Here is a 13,349-nt window from a genome sequence, read left to right as displayed (position 1 = left end):
GGTTCACAAAGGGGGAGGGTGGGGGGAAGGGAGACAGCACAACTTCGGCTCACTTCCTGTCACAGGAAGCTACGAGCAACTTCCATGGAAATCAACCAGGGTGTGATTTAATTGTTAGTGGCATGATAGTCAAATGGAAAACAAAGCTGCAACTGCTTTCCGTTTCCTTTTCTGTGGATCTCTCACAGACTCTCTTTTATTCTCTCCCTTTTTCTGTCTCTCTCTCTCTATCTCCGGCTCTCATTAATAATAACTCCATTCTCCTCCCCAGTAGAGTAGGACCATCCTCATCTGTTCACCACACCATCTTTCTTCCCTAAGCGGAGGAGTGTTAGCACACCAGTTTGCAGTGATGCAGCATAAGATAAGGTCCTTGGTTAATAAGTCCTAGTGTGGCTCCCCCGTGTGGGTCCTGGGGGGGCTCCTGTTTGAGGCTTGGGAGCCAAAGGGATTTGAACATTAAAGTGAGACAGCCTGGCTGGAAGGCTTGGAGCAGGACTTTTAAAAGCAGGACTTATTCTGAATTATTTCTGAAGATGCATAATGCATGAATCAGAGTGAGTGTGTGTGTGTGAGAGAGAGAGAGAGAGAGAGAGAGAGAGAGAGAGAGAGAGAGAGAGGGACTACCTCACCCCCAACCTCTTGCCTTGCCTTCCTTCTTGACTTATTTTTCTCATCAGTAGTATCCCTCACCTCGATCTCGCCTTCTCACCTTTCCTCGATCTTTCCATCCACCCCATTGTTCTTTATTTTCCTCCCCAATGTGTTCATTCCACCAACATTTCTCTCTCTCTACTGTTCTCTCTCTCTCTCTACTGCTCTCCCTCTCTCTACTGCTCTCTCTCTCTCTCTCTCTCTACTGTTCTCTCTCTCTCTACTGTTCTCTCTCTCTCTCTACTGCTCTCCCTCTCTCTACTGCTCTCTCTCTACTGTTCTCTCTCTCTCTACTGTTCTCTCTCTCTACTGCTCTCCCTCTCTCTCTCTCCCTCTCTCTCTCTCTCTCTCTCTCTCTCTCTCTCTCTCTCTCTCTCTCTCTCTCTAGCCCAGCATCTGAACTACTGTGTTCTAGAAGAATCAGCTGTGTATAAATAATTCACATTGAGAAGTAGTTTCTGGTCAATGAGTATAGACTGACCCGCTGGCTGGCTGGCTGACTGGCTGACTAGCTGACTGGCAGATTGACTGGTGTAAGACGGATGAGGCAGCCGCAGGATGTATGCCTCTGCCCTCATTTAAGTTTACAGGAAGGAAGAAAAAACACACACACACACACACACACACAAACATGCACACTCTATCCTAGTTCACACTCCTTCAATTCAAAGACACATCAATGTCACAGAAAACCACAGAGCAACTGATCTAACCGCTCATCCATACTGCAGGATTTGATTATAATGACTTGGTACGACAATAATGACCAAACACTCTGAGAATCTCTACCGCAGCAGCACACGATTTCTCTCCTTCCAATTGGCTGTGGTGTGATTTGTCCTCTCAGTGGGTTATAACTGAACTGTATTATCTGAGTGCTTATTGTTCATCGTTCCTTCCTCCTCCCCTGGAATGTCTGCCTGATGGTGAAGATCCCGGTTTCGTCCCAAATGGCAACCTATTCCCTAGATAATGCACTACTTTTGACCAGGGCCCTATATGAGCTGTGGTCAAAAGTAGGGCACTATATAGGGAATAAGGTACCATTTGGGATGAAACCCCATCAGTGGGTTTGTCCTGCATCATTAGGGGTGAAACACTTTAACAGAATGATGAGATGGAGTAGATCGATAAAGATGTTTTGTAGAATTCATCAGCGATTGCACAGAGATAATTGTCCCCCTTGTTTCCCAGATTTGTTGAATGACGATAGTGAAAGTGATTGAGCTAATTTGTGGTCAGAATTGAATCATTACTGATATTGTGGGTTTCTATCCGCAGCAGTTGAATTCTGAACTGTGGCACAGGGATTGGTTGTGTACCACTTGTTCTACAGTATGAATAGATAGGTCTATTCTGAGAAGGAGAATAGACCAGCAAGGATAGGTCTGTTCTGAGTCCTGTGCTTTTCATTCTCACCAATCAATAATGTGCAGGTGCCTGGTGTGGTGTTTATGCTGGTGGAAGCCATGTGACATTCTCTGTGGATTCGTGTTGATGTTATGCCACTCCCTCTCTGATTGGGGCTGAAGCCTGGCCTGAAAATAACAGTCGTCTCGGTAAGAGACTGCATGTAAGATTTGGTTCTGAGATGAAGTTGATAACGCCCATAGGGACACGTAATATGAGGATCATCAGCCTCAATGGAGCTTTTTGCCACCAGAAAGGGCAATTTGTTCTTAATGCAAGTTAGGAGGCTTTCTGAATTACATTTTTTTTAATTGAACCTTTATTTAACTAGGCAAGTCAGTTAAGAACAAATTCCTATTTACAATGACGGCCTACACCGGCCAAACCCGGACGACACTGGTCCAATTGTACGCCACCGGGCCAATTGTACGCCACCCTATGGGACTCCCAATCACAGCCAGTTGTGATACAGCCTGGATTTGAACCAGGATGTCTGTAGAGGCATCTCTACCACTGACATGCAGTGCCTTAGACCACTGCGCCATTCGGGAATAACCAGTCTCCCTTACCTAAATGTTGGCTGTGATAATAAATATGCATTTGAAAATCTTTAGAGAGTAGCCTAATGATAAGACAAATTTCACTCACATTCCCTGTTAATCAGAGGAGGCTGGTGGGAGGAGCTGTGGGAGGATGGGCTCATTCTAATGCCTGGAATGGAATTAAGGGAATGGTATACACACAAATCAAACGTATGGAAACCATATTCCATTCCAGCCATTACAATGAGCATGTCCTCCTATGGATCCTCCCACCATCCTCCTCTGATGTCAATACTTTAATGTCTTTTAGTCTAGAAATGGCTTAGGCTACAAGTTGTAATATGAATGAACATGAATCATTTCAGTGAATGTGTGTGAGGAACAATAATAATTTAAGTGTACGTGTACGTGCGTGTGTGTGTGTCTGTCTGTCTGTGAATTAGCGCACACGGGCATGGATCGTGTGGGGAGGGGACAAGCGAGCAACTCGCATAACAGCGCATTGTATATAGCTGCATCCCGCGGATGCACGTGGGGATGTACATCTGCAAGAGCGGATAGAAGAGTAGGGACCAGGCGATTAAGACGTTCTTCTGCATGCAGCCTCTGCGCAAACAAGAAGCTTGGAGAAAAAAGGAAAGCGCGTGTAAAGGCTAATTAACGCCTTTTTATTAGCCGGAACTGTTTCTGAGGGGACTCCTTATGAATCCATGCAGTTAGCTAATCACACCAGATCACATACGGAGCACCATCTGTTCATTTTCGAGCGACAAGAGTTTGTTCAGCGAGACTCGGACAGTTCAATCAGTCTATCCTAGATTCAGTGGACTGCGCTTCGTCGGTGGACTGATGATCTTATGTGAGCTACACAGCCGTGGACTCGTGTTTTGAAACAATGGGTCAATGCACTAGGTTGAATGTGTTTCTGTAAAGTCCGTGGATGATGGCAGGGGTACACGCTTCCGAGGCTGTGTCGGGACATTTGCTAAATCCTACCATTGCAGCCTCTCCTGCACAGGACTCGACACAAATAGCGGGGTTGAACAACAATGACGCCACCGTGCTGCCTCCGACTGGCACCCGGGCATACCTGGACATTTCGGCGGCTGCCTTTGCCCACGGGCACCCGGTCTATGGGGCGGAGGGAGTTTACACCAACGGAAGGTACATGGACCACGGGAGTCCTCGGACTGGCAGCAGCAGCCGTGACAATTCAGCCGAAAGGAGTCATGGAGGCGTGAACACACCTTGCGGCATTATGAAGGTTGGTTTGTTTTCATAAAGCCCACATGATCATGTCACGTCAATCATAGGAAGCTCCTTGAAGGTTGCATTAATGAGGGAATCATTATCTCACAGCTCTCGCAAAACCACATGAAGCTTTCAGGTCCAGTGATTAGCCCTCATTGTGATTCATTCTATTGTTATGGACCCAGGGTTAGATGCACTGTTTGTTAGTGACAAAGCTATAATAATAATAATGATAATAAAGGATGCTGAGTTGTTACTGTGTAACAAACTGGTGGTCTGGTCCCGGCTAAACATTTTGCTGAGGGAAATGTTGTGATGTGGTCTATCAATCGCGGTTAGGCTACATGTCTCAGAAACAGTTACATTGTTACAAAGAAGGTCGGACTAACTGATCCAACGCTCTGAAGTTTGCGTGGTTTCCTTCTTCATGCCTTGAGGTGCTGATGGTGCCGCTGCGTCTGCTGCTGCAAGGTTAGGTCACCAAAGGTGAAATAAAGGTTGTCCTCTGCTATGAGCGCAGCTGAAGAATGCGTCTTAACAGTTACGACATCCCCTCCCTGGATAGTAACAACATGCCTCTATAGTCGAACTACGCTACTGTTCCAATAGACTTGTAAATAGTGTACCATGTAAAAGCAAAACTGGCAATGCTAAATGTTAAATCGTACGCAAAACTTGTTTGTTGACCGTTAAGATGAGGCCTAGCCAGTCAGATGGTGTAGCATGACAGACTGGGGGGGGGGGGGGGGGCTTGTGGATAAGCTCTGTGGAGAAGCTCTGTGTAGGTGGGAGTTTTTGGAGAGAGAGTGGCATTCTGTCATTATGAGCCAGTTTGCTTAGCAACCGGTATAAAACCATGAAGCTAATCTATTTCCCCTGTTATTGAATTCCCCTGTGGATGTGCAGGCGAACAAATCTAAACACTGCCTGCTCTCTGGTTTGATGTGCTTCTCTGAGGGGAATCCTTGAGCAAATGAACAAGTCCCCAAGTGTTGCTTCTCTTCACCCCAGGGTATTTTGCCCTGTTGATGAAAAGCAGTTCTTCCAGAAAATTCCATGGAATAGTATAATTCGAGGCTAAGGCCTAAATCCCTCCACTTCGAACTTCCCCCCAAAAGACCTGGAGCCATCTACTGACGTTCAAACTTCATAACAGAAATATGGCAAGAATGCAGAGCATTGTCAACATGCTCTAGGTCTTAAATCCTCTAAAGCTTATTCCCCCGAATGTACTGTCCTGTTCACAGGGCGTTGTGTTGTTATACTTAGAAGGATTTTGTTGCAGTATTTCTTGCGGTGCACATAGTGATAAACACGTTTAGAGGTTTTCTTCTGTAAGTCAGCTCAGCTGTGTGGCAACTTTGATCTCTCTCCAACTGTTGCTATCGGAAGGACCCAGGATGCACCATCAAAGATGCTGGACAAATAGAACCATTCAAGGAGACTCATTCCTTTGCTAGAGCAATGCGTCTCTAATGTAGAGACTGCCTCGACCCAGTCAGATAAGGGTTAATTGTCCGTATGGCTGACGTGATTCACGCTGAGGAAAGTTCACCACTGGATTTAGGGTCAACACGTTGAATGCCAGGCGTGAAATGCCAGTTGACAGACAACTCACCATAGGTTCTAAGTGTGTGACTCTGTCAGGCTTGCGTGTGATAACCCAATTAGATAACCGTGTCTTCTTTTAGCAGCGCATCAGAGCACCATTGTCTGTTTCCTGTTCTCATTCCAATATGGGATGTGTTGGTCCTACAGCACACTGATGTCCACTTTTATTCCTATATGTCTCCCAAAGGCCTACTCGTATCCCTGGGCGTAAAATAGTCTATCCGAAGGGTTAGTGTTCTGGAACCGCTATCACAGAACAGTTAGGGTCAGCGAATGCAGCCAAGAGGGCATGTTTATTCATAGATTCAGAGAGGAACGTCGCAACACAGTGAACTTCGTCGTCAGTCACAACATGGGGAACACACAGATAGAGAGTGGCATGATGGGAATCTGGGTCAGCTCTCTCTGTAGTAGAGCTGGGCGATATGGACCCCAAAAAAATCCATATTGTGATAAATTGCCTGAATTGATGCGATGATGATAAATAGAAGGATAGTTTATAACATTAATGTGCAACAAGTTTTTTTAACGTTTCCTTTAAACTACTAACTTACTACGAGTCTGATGGTTGTAGCCATCAACTGTCCCATGAACAATCACCCACATTAACACACTTAATTCATTTCAAACTTCACATTTCTCTAGTACAGGCTACGTATCGTAATGAACGATATCAGGAAAATGCCCGCGATAAATGATAATTTTTGATTTATTGTCCCAACTCTGTCCTGTAGTGTGTTGTGGTGCAAGTGTAGTTCATGTGTAGTGTGTTGTGGTGCTGGTGTAGTTCATGTGTAGTGTGTTGTGGTGCTGGTGTAGTTCATGTGTAGTGTGTTGTGGTGCTGGTGTAGTTCATGTGTAGTGTGTTGTGGTGCTGGTGTAGTTCATGTGTAGTGTGTTGTGGTGCTAGTGTAGTTCATGTGTAGTGTGTTGTGGTGCTAGTGTAGTTGTAGTGTGTTGTGCTAGTGTAGTTCATGTGTAGTGTGCTGGTGCTAGTGTAGTTAATGTGTAGTGTGTTGTGGTGCTAGTGTAGTTCATGTGTAGTGTTGTGGTGCTGGTGCTAGTGTAGTTAGTGTGTTGTGGTGCTGGTGTATCATGTAGTGTGTTGTGGTGCTAGTGTAGTTCTAGTGTGTAGTTCTAATGTGTAGTGTGTTGTGGTGCTAGTGTAGTTCATGTGTAGTGTGTTGTGGTGCTAGTGTAGTTCATGTGTAGTGTGTTGTGGTGCTAGTGTAGTTCATGTGTAGTGTGTCGTGGTGCTAGTGTAGTTCATGTGTAGTGTGTCGTGGTGCTAGTGTAGTTCATGTGTAGTGGGTTGTGGTGCTAGTGTAGTTCATGTGTAGTGCAGCTGGAGCGTCAGTACCCCACACACACTAACGTTTCATCAGCCTGAAACATGAGCTGCGGGGTCTGAGCGGACTAAAGGGGGGAGGGGGGTAGAGAGGCAAATGAGCAATTACAGCATTGTGCTCATTACAGAGTTATTCCGGAGGTTGGAAAACAAACTCGTTATTTTTTTAAACCTCCTGTTTGGACTTGATGTGTCAATGTATGGCATGAGGGAGCAGTGGAGAACCCATCTGTGTGTATATTGTTGAACCAGACAAATCCTGCAAGGCTGTCACCCCCTTGGAGTGGTGAGTGACTCTCCCATGGTTGGAGGGAAGGGAGGGCTTCTAGAGTGGTTGGAGGGCACGGGGACAGGTTGACCGGGGGACTGTTCCAGTCTGGGGTTTTTTAAGCAGGGCTGTGGACAGCTGCAGGCTCCTGCCCTGCCTGCCTCACTTTAGCTGACTTGAGGAGACGGCTGTCTGCCCTGCCGGCCTGCCAGCACAGACCAAGAGAGGGATAGGAAGGATCTTCCCCCAGCACTGTTGTGACCAAAATGGGTTTCTTTATCTCCCTCCCTCCCTCCCTCCCTTGCACGCTCTGAGGGGTTTTTGACCTCTGGAGCAAAATAAAAGGTCAGTCTTATTCAGAGCGGTTACTGGAAAGATGAACATTGTCAGCATGACAACAGCAGAGCAAAAACATGACGGGATAAAATAATAACAGATGTTGTACAGAGTAATACACAGAACCTTAACCACGGGGCTTTGTGGTCACGGAGCTAGCTGTTGGGACCTACCATATAGCCCAACTGCATGCCACCACACCTCTCCACTCCCTCTCTCCACCAACTCCTCACCCAGGTCCCCAGTCATGTCACTGAGGGGCAGGACATCAGCTCGTCCTGTCATTTATTAAACCCCTTTCCCCTTTATTAACCCAGTGTGTCCTACTGCTGGTTGGCTAACAGGAATTCCGCTCTCTATCCTGTACCAGTCCTCGTCACATGGCTCTATAATACATTAGTCAAGCACTCAGAGAGTGTGAGAGTGAGATTAGTTCTCTATGTGACTCTCGCTCTCTCTCTCTCTATCTCTCTCTTTGATAGAGAGAGATATGTGTCTGTTATAGAGATAGAGAGGGGATCTTTTTGAAATAGATGGCGACGTTCTACAATGATGTTTTAAGGAATGTTTTGGATCTGCGGTATCTTAGGAACTCTGATTTGGATTGGAGCAGTCTTACTTACTCCTTTAAATCTAGGTCCTATCTAAATCCAGCTCCAGTCGCATTCAAGGAAAGAGATTATTCTAGGTTTACATGTAGAAAGGAATCTCATTCTCAATCGAGCATAGACTCTGAGGTGCGTCTGTCAAACCATTCCCCCTGTTCTGGTGGTGTGGTGGGGGAAATTCCGCTCTAGACCTTTACCAAATAACCACTCCTTGGCTTTGGATAAAACCCCACCTCCACCCCCTACAGTCATTAAATACATAAAGCCCTTGTAAGTTAACCCAGATGTCTCATAGTCTTTATCTAGTTCGGGAGTGCCAGAAATTCCCCAGATCCCCAAATCCCCCGAGCCCCAGATTGATCCCAATGCTGCCCTGGGCAAACATGGAATTCTTTCCCCAAACGTTGAATCCTGGGAATTACTTCATCCACACCAGGATCGGAGAAGCACCGAACTCAGTCAGAACACTGATTACATGCTGATGAATCCCATCGGTACCGCTTGGCGTGCGGTAGCAGAGAGAGCAGTCTATGACTTGGGATGACTTGGGTGGCTGGAGTCTTTAACAATTTCTAGCGCCTTCCTCTGACACCCCCTGGTATAGAGGTCCTGGGTGGCAGGGAGCTCATCCCCAGTGATGTACCGGGCCGTACGCACTACCCTCTGTAGCGCCTTGCGGTCGGATGCTAAGCAGATGCCATACCAAGTGGTGTTGCAGCCAGTCAAGATGCTCTCAATGATTATGAATATTAAAGATCACAGTTAATGTCTCCTCGTCTCTATCACTATGGTAGAACACCCAGAGACATCATGGAAATGAAGTTGCCACAGTCTCACTCTGGACAGAGGACTATGAGGTGAAGGGGAGGCAAAGGATGAGGAAGAGGATGGGGGGTAGATGAAGATGGATCTGGATCATGGCAGATGGATATGCACGCTCAGTCTTCTGCGACTCTCTTGGCTGTTGATCTCAAAGCAGCCATCTGTGAAACGCACACATTTCAAATACTTTATTTGGATTCAAAATGAAGCATTGACATGCAAAGATCCAACATATTGCATATGTCATGCATGTGCACGGGCACACCTATCCCAATCCTCCTCTCATCCCAGGCACCTAATGCACCTATCCCAATCCTCCTCTCATCCCAGGCACCTAATGCACCTATCCCAATCCTCCTCTCATCCCAGGCACCTAATGCACCTATCCCAATCCTCCTCTCATCCCAGGCACCTAATGCACCTAATCCCAATCCTCCTCTCATCCCAGGCACCTAATGCACCTATCCCAATCCTCCTCTCATCCCAGGCACCTAATGCACCTATCCCAATCCTCCTCTCATCCCAGGCACCTAATGCAATCCCTCCTCTCATCCCAGGCACCTAATGCACCTATCCCAATCCTCCTCTCATCCCAGGCACCTAATGCACCTATCCCAATCCTCCTCTCATCCCAGGCACCTAATGCACCTATCCCAATCCTCCTCTCATCCCAGGCACCTAATGCACCTATCCCAATCCTCCTCTCATCCCAGGCACCTAATGTACCTATCCCAATCCTCCTCTCATCCCAGGCACCTAATGCACCTATCCCAATCCTCCTCTCATCCCAGGCACCTAATGCACCTATCCCAATCCTCCTCTCATCCCAAGTTCAAACAATCAACACTAACAGCAGGAGACCGCAAGCTCTTGGACATCATGTTTGATTTTTGGAGGTAAAATGTCACGATAAATGAAAAGTAAATCGCGTGTACTCTTTGTTCCAAGTCCATAATGCTTGAGTCCATATTGTGGATCACGAGGACAAATACTAGCAAATGCCCATCCTCCTATCCCAGTTGAAAGCACAGTTTGAACAGTGAACAGATTTCTCTGACTGCTATTTTCTCAAGCACCTCTTTTCTTGCCAATTCCTTTGAAGACCGATGCCTCATAATGTCCACTGTGAGGTTTTCTCAAATATTTTAGTACCTCACAAATAAACTCATCTTAGCCGCTCAAACACACAGAAGCATTTGGTCTCTTCGTCTGTCCCATATGGGCATTGAAGCGTCATGCTAAAGATCCCTGTTTGGTCCTAAACGATTTACTGTGGCACCTGGCCAGGGCTTCAGAGCAGAACTCTTGTAACAGTACTGAGAGAAGAGTGACTAGTAGAACCATGCTCTTGTTTCATGGGGGGGCTCTCCTGAATTTTGTCTTACATATCTTTCCTTTATTTGTTTTGCTTGTGGATAAGGACTTGTGCTAAGTGAACAGGAACCTCAATCAGCTGTGTGTGAAATTGGGGCCCAGATAAAAAAAAAAAAGCGTTTTGATCTGATTTATTTGGACACTGGGGTGTGTGGGTAAACACCTCATTTTAACGTGCCTTTACAAAGCAACAGTGATGATGCTGACAGACAGAGGTAGTGGCAGTGGTAGGGACAGTGTTATTTGGTGTACAGGGTTTATGTGGTCCTCGGATGTCAGAAGAGCAGCTAGGATATCATTGGATTCTGGAAAAAAAGTCTGATCAAAATGTGTGTTGAAGTCTCTGAAATGAGGTCTCGATTTGAATCAATGTGAGAAGTGAAGCGGTATTTGGTTTTGGAGTCGTCACACGGGGTGATCTACCGATCTGAGGGTTAAATTGCTGCACTCGGGCCGTTAGAAATGGAGAAGTAACGATGAGTAATATTCGGACTTTATCCGCTCAATATTTCCCAGGGTCCTTTGGGCCACTATGGCGCTGGTGTGATGAATGAATGTGGCGGTATCGCTGCAGCAACAGCCACTCCGACAGTCTCTTGTCATCTGACATGTCGTTTGGTGGCCTTTCAAGATCTCACTTCCCCCTCTCTGACTGAAGTGACTTCCTTTAATTGGATGTCTAGCTCTTCTTTTTGTTCTTGACTGAAGGAAAGACATGGAAAACAGAGACATAAAAAATATGTCATAAAAAGGATTATGGTGGTCGATAGGCTGAAGTACAACAATGAAAAGAAACCAAATGTCTTTTCCTTGTCATTTTAAAACATCAAATATGAATGACAGAGATGAGAATCCGAATTGGGAATCGTCAGAAAGAATTTTAGAGAATATTGTCCTCCGGAAAGTTTTGTGACCTCTTAACAGTTTTAGCTTCTTCTCCCAAAAGTATTCCTCTCTAGCATTACTTCTGATCGAACAGGGGTTAACTAACCTTTGATGTTTCGCCCTCCCCTTCACACTCTCGTCCTCCATTGCCCTCAGTCGCGTAATGTCAGCGTGTTTGATGGAATGTTGTCGAGAGATCCGAAATCAATCGCCAGCCCATTCAACGTGGGCCACGACCCCCTCTCTTTTTCTCTCACCCCTCACCCAAGACTTGACACCTTAAGTACCCAATCCCCCCCAGTAAGATGCCATTGGAGGAGGCCTGAAACACAGGAACTCCATCTTCAGTCTAATCCCACTAACCAGGTTTAAGGAACAGAAAATAAACATTTTCTGTTTCAGGTTTTTAAAATTCTTTCCCCCTTAATTAAAGTGGTAAAAATGAGAGAATAACAGGAAAATCCACAGTGATTCCTCCTGGATTACCTGGCTGTGTTTGGGCAAGCAGCTGATCTGTTTGATTTGGCCAGCGGTGGACAATGTCTACACGTCCACACCACTGCATTCGTGTCTCCCTCGTTACTTCCTCTCTACTCCTCCCCAGGTGTTTTCCTAGTTACTAGTCCACTGAATAAACCAGCTCTGCACTTCCTTCTGGCTGTAAAGGATAGGGGGAAGGGGGAGAAGAAAGGGGGGAGGGGTGAAACTGAATACTCCCAAGTCATTCCGCAACAGGAAGTGAGCTCAGCATAATCTTTTAGATTGTGGTTAGTCACGGTGCAGCACACACCGGCTAGTCGAGCATTATTAGCGCTAGCCACCAAAACAAAGGAAAATTACCTCAGCAGTCAGCAATGTGGGCCAGATATATTCCTGAAATCTGCTACTCCACAAACATACTGTCTGAGACATACTGAAAGCCAATCATAATCACAACTACAATGAGCCGAGAAAAAAACATAATAATAGAACCTTAACTAACACAACAGGAAGGAGGAAGTGAGGTCGCTGACCTTTGACCCCGTGGTTGAGTTTCCGTGTGGCGAGCCAGGAGCCAGGGGGATGATAAGCAGTGAGGGAGGGAGCTGAGTGTTAGAGGGTAGAGAGGTCTGTATCTCTACCTCTACCCAGGCCTCTACCCAGTTTTCCAGCGACAGGGGAATTCTGATGGGCCCACAGCCCAGCCTGTCTAGTTCACAGAGTAGCAATTATAGTGCTCTCGTGCCCTGACACTGTCAGAGAGGACACTGCTCTAGTCAAGCTTAATAAACGTGTGTGTGTGTGTGTGTGTGTGTGTGTGTGTGTGTCTGCGTGTTACAGAGTGTGTGTTTGCATAAGTGAGAGCTGAGAGTGAGACTTTGACATTACACACTGTCACAATGTGTTTTGCACATAACACGTTGCAGCGCGGACACTTTGCCCCTGGTTAAACACAGGGATTCTGCAAGTGTGTGTTCGTCGCTTGGAACAGAGCATGGGAGTGGAGGTGTAAACTGTCCTATAGGATCAGGGACCCGTGGCTCTGCTGGTGCTGTGCTGTGCTGCTTGTCTCCCTGTGCCTCCTCTGCTGCTGTGTTTAAAGAGCTGTTTCTGTGTTGCCTCTCCCGCCACATGTGGCCTCATTCAGTTCAGTTCCTCTATCCCCACACAGTGCTTAAAACCCCAGTCCACAGACCTAGACCCAGTCAGCAGCCTATTTATAGGCTGTGGCGAGATTGTCTGCCCTACAATAATGAGCACGTCTTTAATTTGTTCTCAGCCAACCAACCAGCATCCTCAACCAGCCCAATGTTTTGAATCAAGCCCAATGTCCTCAACCAAATCCAATGTTGTCAACCAAGTCCCTGTGTGTCTTTGTGGCTGTGAAGTGAAATGTGATGGGGTTAGTGTACCATCCTGCTGTAGTCTATAGATCACAGGGGCCCTCATAGGGAGGGGTCCATCATGCAGAGGGCTCACTCAGTCAGTCAGTCTATTCCAGTACTTGTGGATTTACCCATGTGGTTGATGATTGGCAGGCCAGATCGTGCCAGCCACTCACAGATGGTGGCACGGCTTGCCTTGGCACAGATGGCAAAGGATGAGGAGGAACTGGGTATAGGAGGTGTGTGTGCTTGTGTGCTCAGTCACGTGTTTCTTTACGACATTCGTTGGCTTTTGTTAAGCGTGTGTGTGTGTGTGTGTGTGTGTGTGTGTGTGTGTGTGTGTGTGTGTGTGTGTGTGTGTGTGTGTGTGTGTGT

General features: G+C 46.5%; 1 protein-coding gene across 1 annotated transcript in view; it reads left to right on the top strand.

Annotated features, from left to right (window-relative positions):
* The first annotated feature begins 3,102 nt into the window (after window positions 1–3,102).
* Window positions 3,103–13,349, top strand: part of LOC115104127 (inactive phospholipase C-like protein 2) — a 97,419-nt gene continuing 87,172 nt past the window's right edge. Inside the window, 1 exon segment of the mRNA XM_029625354.2 lies at window positions 3,103–3,870. Within this exon segment, the coding sequence (XP_029481214.2) occupies window positions 3,547–3,870 (324 nt within the window). The 5' untranslated portion in view covers window positions 3,103–3,546.

The sequence above is a fragment of the Oncorhynchus nerka genome, linkage group LG21 (genome assembly GCF_034236695.1).
Source record: "Oncorhynchus nerka isolate Pitt River linkage group LG21, Oner_Uvic_2.0, whole genome shotgun sequence".
Lineage (NCBI taxonomy): Eukaryota > Metazoa > Chordata > Actinopteri > Salmoniformes > Salmonidae > Oncorhynchus > Oncorhynchus nerka.
Note: the sequence above shows the minus strand (reverse complement) of the source record. Positions and strands in the feature narration are given on the sequence as shown.